General features: G+C 38.4%; 1 protein-coding gene across 2 annotated transcripts; it reads left to right on the top strand.

The window, feature by feature from the left end:
• Window positions 1-450: 450 nt before the first annotated feature.
• Window positions 451-1614, top strand: LOC101392213 (olfactory receptor 5H2-like). Of its 2 annotated transcripts, none has more exons than XM_014794950.2 (2): window positions 451-998; window positions 1230-1614. In XM_014794950.2, exons 1-2 carry the CDS (start codon window positions 454-456, stop codon window positions 1612-1614), a joined length of 930 nt encoding a protein of 309 aa, XP_014650436.1. In that variant the 5' UTR covers window positions 451-453. The 2 variants fall into 2 exon arrangements, with proteins under 2 accessions (XP_014650436.1, XP_087295542.1); XM_087439416.1 differs by having other exon boundaries at window positions 454-1022; window positions 1254-1614.
• Window positions 1615-2555: the final 941 nt, after the last annotated feature.

Genomic DNA, 2555 nt, shown 5'->3' on the forward strand with positions numbered 1-2555 from the left:
TATATTTATTTTTAAAAATACCTTATAACAGCACTCCACATTTCTTAATTTTTCAGTGTATGTTTATTGCCTGAAGAGTGAAAGTCAAGATCGGTCACATACCATTGTATTCATTCCACCACCCAAACTTTTTCCCCTTAACCCAACATCCATGTTCCAAAAACAGAATTCCCCTATCACACTCAATGGTATTCCCATGAATTTCCTTTCTTCTAAATCTGTTCATTGCTGAACATTTTTTAAATTAAAATTATTGCATTATTTTCATTTGTTCAATTGCCCCAAAATAGATTCTATCTATTAAAGAGGTAATAAGAAAAATGAAGGGGAAATTATGATGTGTATACTTATATCTCAACTCCCCCCCCTCCCCAATATGTTCACATTACAAATCCTCAGTGATATATTCTTTTTATTTACTCCATTGCACTTCAGGCAGCACCCAGTGAGGACATGGAAAAGGAAAACGTGACGTTGCTGACAGACTTTATTCTCACAGGACTTACATATGAACCAAAGTGGCAAATCCCTCTGTTCCTGCTGTTCTTGCTTATATATTTCATCACCATCATGGGGAACCTAGTTCTGATTGCTCTCATATGGAATGACCCTCAACTTCACATCCCCATGTACTTATTTCTTGGGAGTCTGGCCTTTGTGGATGCTTGGTTATCATCCACTGTGACCCCCAATATCCTGGTCAATTTCTTTGCCAAGAGTAAGATGATCTCTTTCTCTGACTGCATGATACAATTTTTTTCCTTTGTTATCAGTGTAACCACAGAATGTTTTCTGCTGGCAACAGTGGCGTATGATCGCTATGTGGCCATATGCAAACCTTTACTCTATCCGGTGATTATGACCAATAGACTATGCATCAGGCTATTAGTTTTGTCATTTTTAGGTGGCCTTCTTCATGCCTTAATTCATGTAGGCTTTTTACTCAGATTAACCTTCTGTAATTACAACATAATACATCACTTTTACTGTGACATTATACCATTACTTAAGATTTCTTTTTTTTTTTTTTTAGATTTTATTTATTTTATTTTTCCCCCCAAAGCCCCAGTGGATAGTTGTGTGTCGTAGCTGCACATCCTTCTAGTTGCTGTATGTGGGACTCGGCCTCAGGATGAACGGAGAAGTGGTGCCTCGATGCGCACCCGGGATCCGAACCCGGGCCACCAGCATCGCAGCGCGCCCACTCAACCACCAAGCCACAGGGCCGGCCCATTACTTAAGATTTCTTATACTGACCCCTCTATTAATTTTCTGATGGTATTTATTTTTGCTGGGTCAATACAAGTGTTCACCATTCTGACTGTTCTTGTCTCTTATACACTTGTTCTCTTTACAATATTAAAAAGGAAGTCTGTACAAGGCATCAGGAAAGCCTTCTCCACCTGTGGAGCCCATCTCTTGTCCGTCTCTTTATACTATGGCCCTCTTGTCTTCATATATGCGTGCCCTAGATCTGCACAGGGAGATGATCAAAATATGATGGACTCTCTATTTTACACTGTCATCATCCCTATGTTAAATCCAATTATCTACAGCTTGAGAAATAAGAAAGTCATAGATTCACTGGCAAAAATGTTAAAGAGACATGTTTAGATCTCATACTAATATCTGTTCTCTTTTTATTAAAACAATCACATGATTTTGCAGATGAGATATGGCTCTGTTGTGGTTAGTGTGGAAAGTTTTTTGCAGTTATAATTCCCCAAGTGTTTTAATGATTTAAAGTGGGAGTACCTAATTAACACCTTAATATATGCGTGATGTTACTCAAAAACATAGAAATTTAATCAGGTGTTCATGTTATTCTAAAATAATTAAGGACAAAAACAAATAAAATATTTTACATTTCGCTGTTTTCAACGTGGCTTTAGAAATGCATTAAGCACTAACATAGTGTAGTTCCCCGCTATAGGACTGAATTATAAGGTCTCCGATAGTAACACTGCTCAGCAGCCTGCAGACTCACATCATATTTAACTCCACAGTGGAGGCAGGTCTGTGTTTGAGGGAACAGAGGCAAATCCCAGGAATCTGCTAGTCATCAAAGGTCTTTCATTCCACTTTCTTTGGGACGTGGTGAATTTCACTTTTTGTGGGGTTTCAACTCGCAGATCACACAGAGGAATAAGAAGAAGTGGGAAAACAACGAAGAAAAAGAAGAGAAAGCTGTAAGACAGTGAGTTTGGGCCAAACTGTAAGAGGATGCTCTTAGCATCCACGTAGTGTGCATCCATGAGTAAGGAGGAGGGGGTTTGCCTCTCACTGTCTCTGGTGCCTTGAAAGGCACTTTCCAACTGTTTGGATTTGTAGGATAATCTGAAATGCTTTGTAATTCAGAAAGCTAAGAGATGAGATTGCAGAATTTATTTGGGATGGGCATAGAGAGGAAAAAGAAGTGGCAGAATAGGCAAGAAATATTCTCAATCTTCTGAGAACTAAAAAACAGGGAACTAATAAGACACATCAGTAATATATAAAGGTTATTGGAATGCATTGTTGACAATGTGAGGATTCAAAATGCATATTACCGAAGT

The sequence above is a fragment of the Ceratotherium simum genome, chromosome 15 (genome assembly GCF_057802395.1).
Source record: "Ceratotherium simum simum isolate JZ-2026a chromosome 15, ASM5780239v1, whole genome shotgun sequence".
NCBI classification, from domain to species: Eukaryota; Metazoa; Chordata; class Mammalia; order Perissodactyla; family Rhinocerotidae; genus Ceratotherium; species Ceratotherium simum.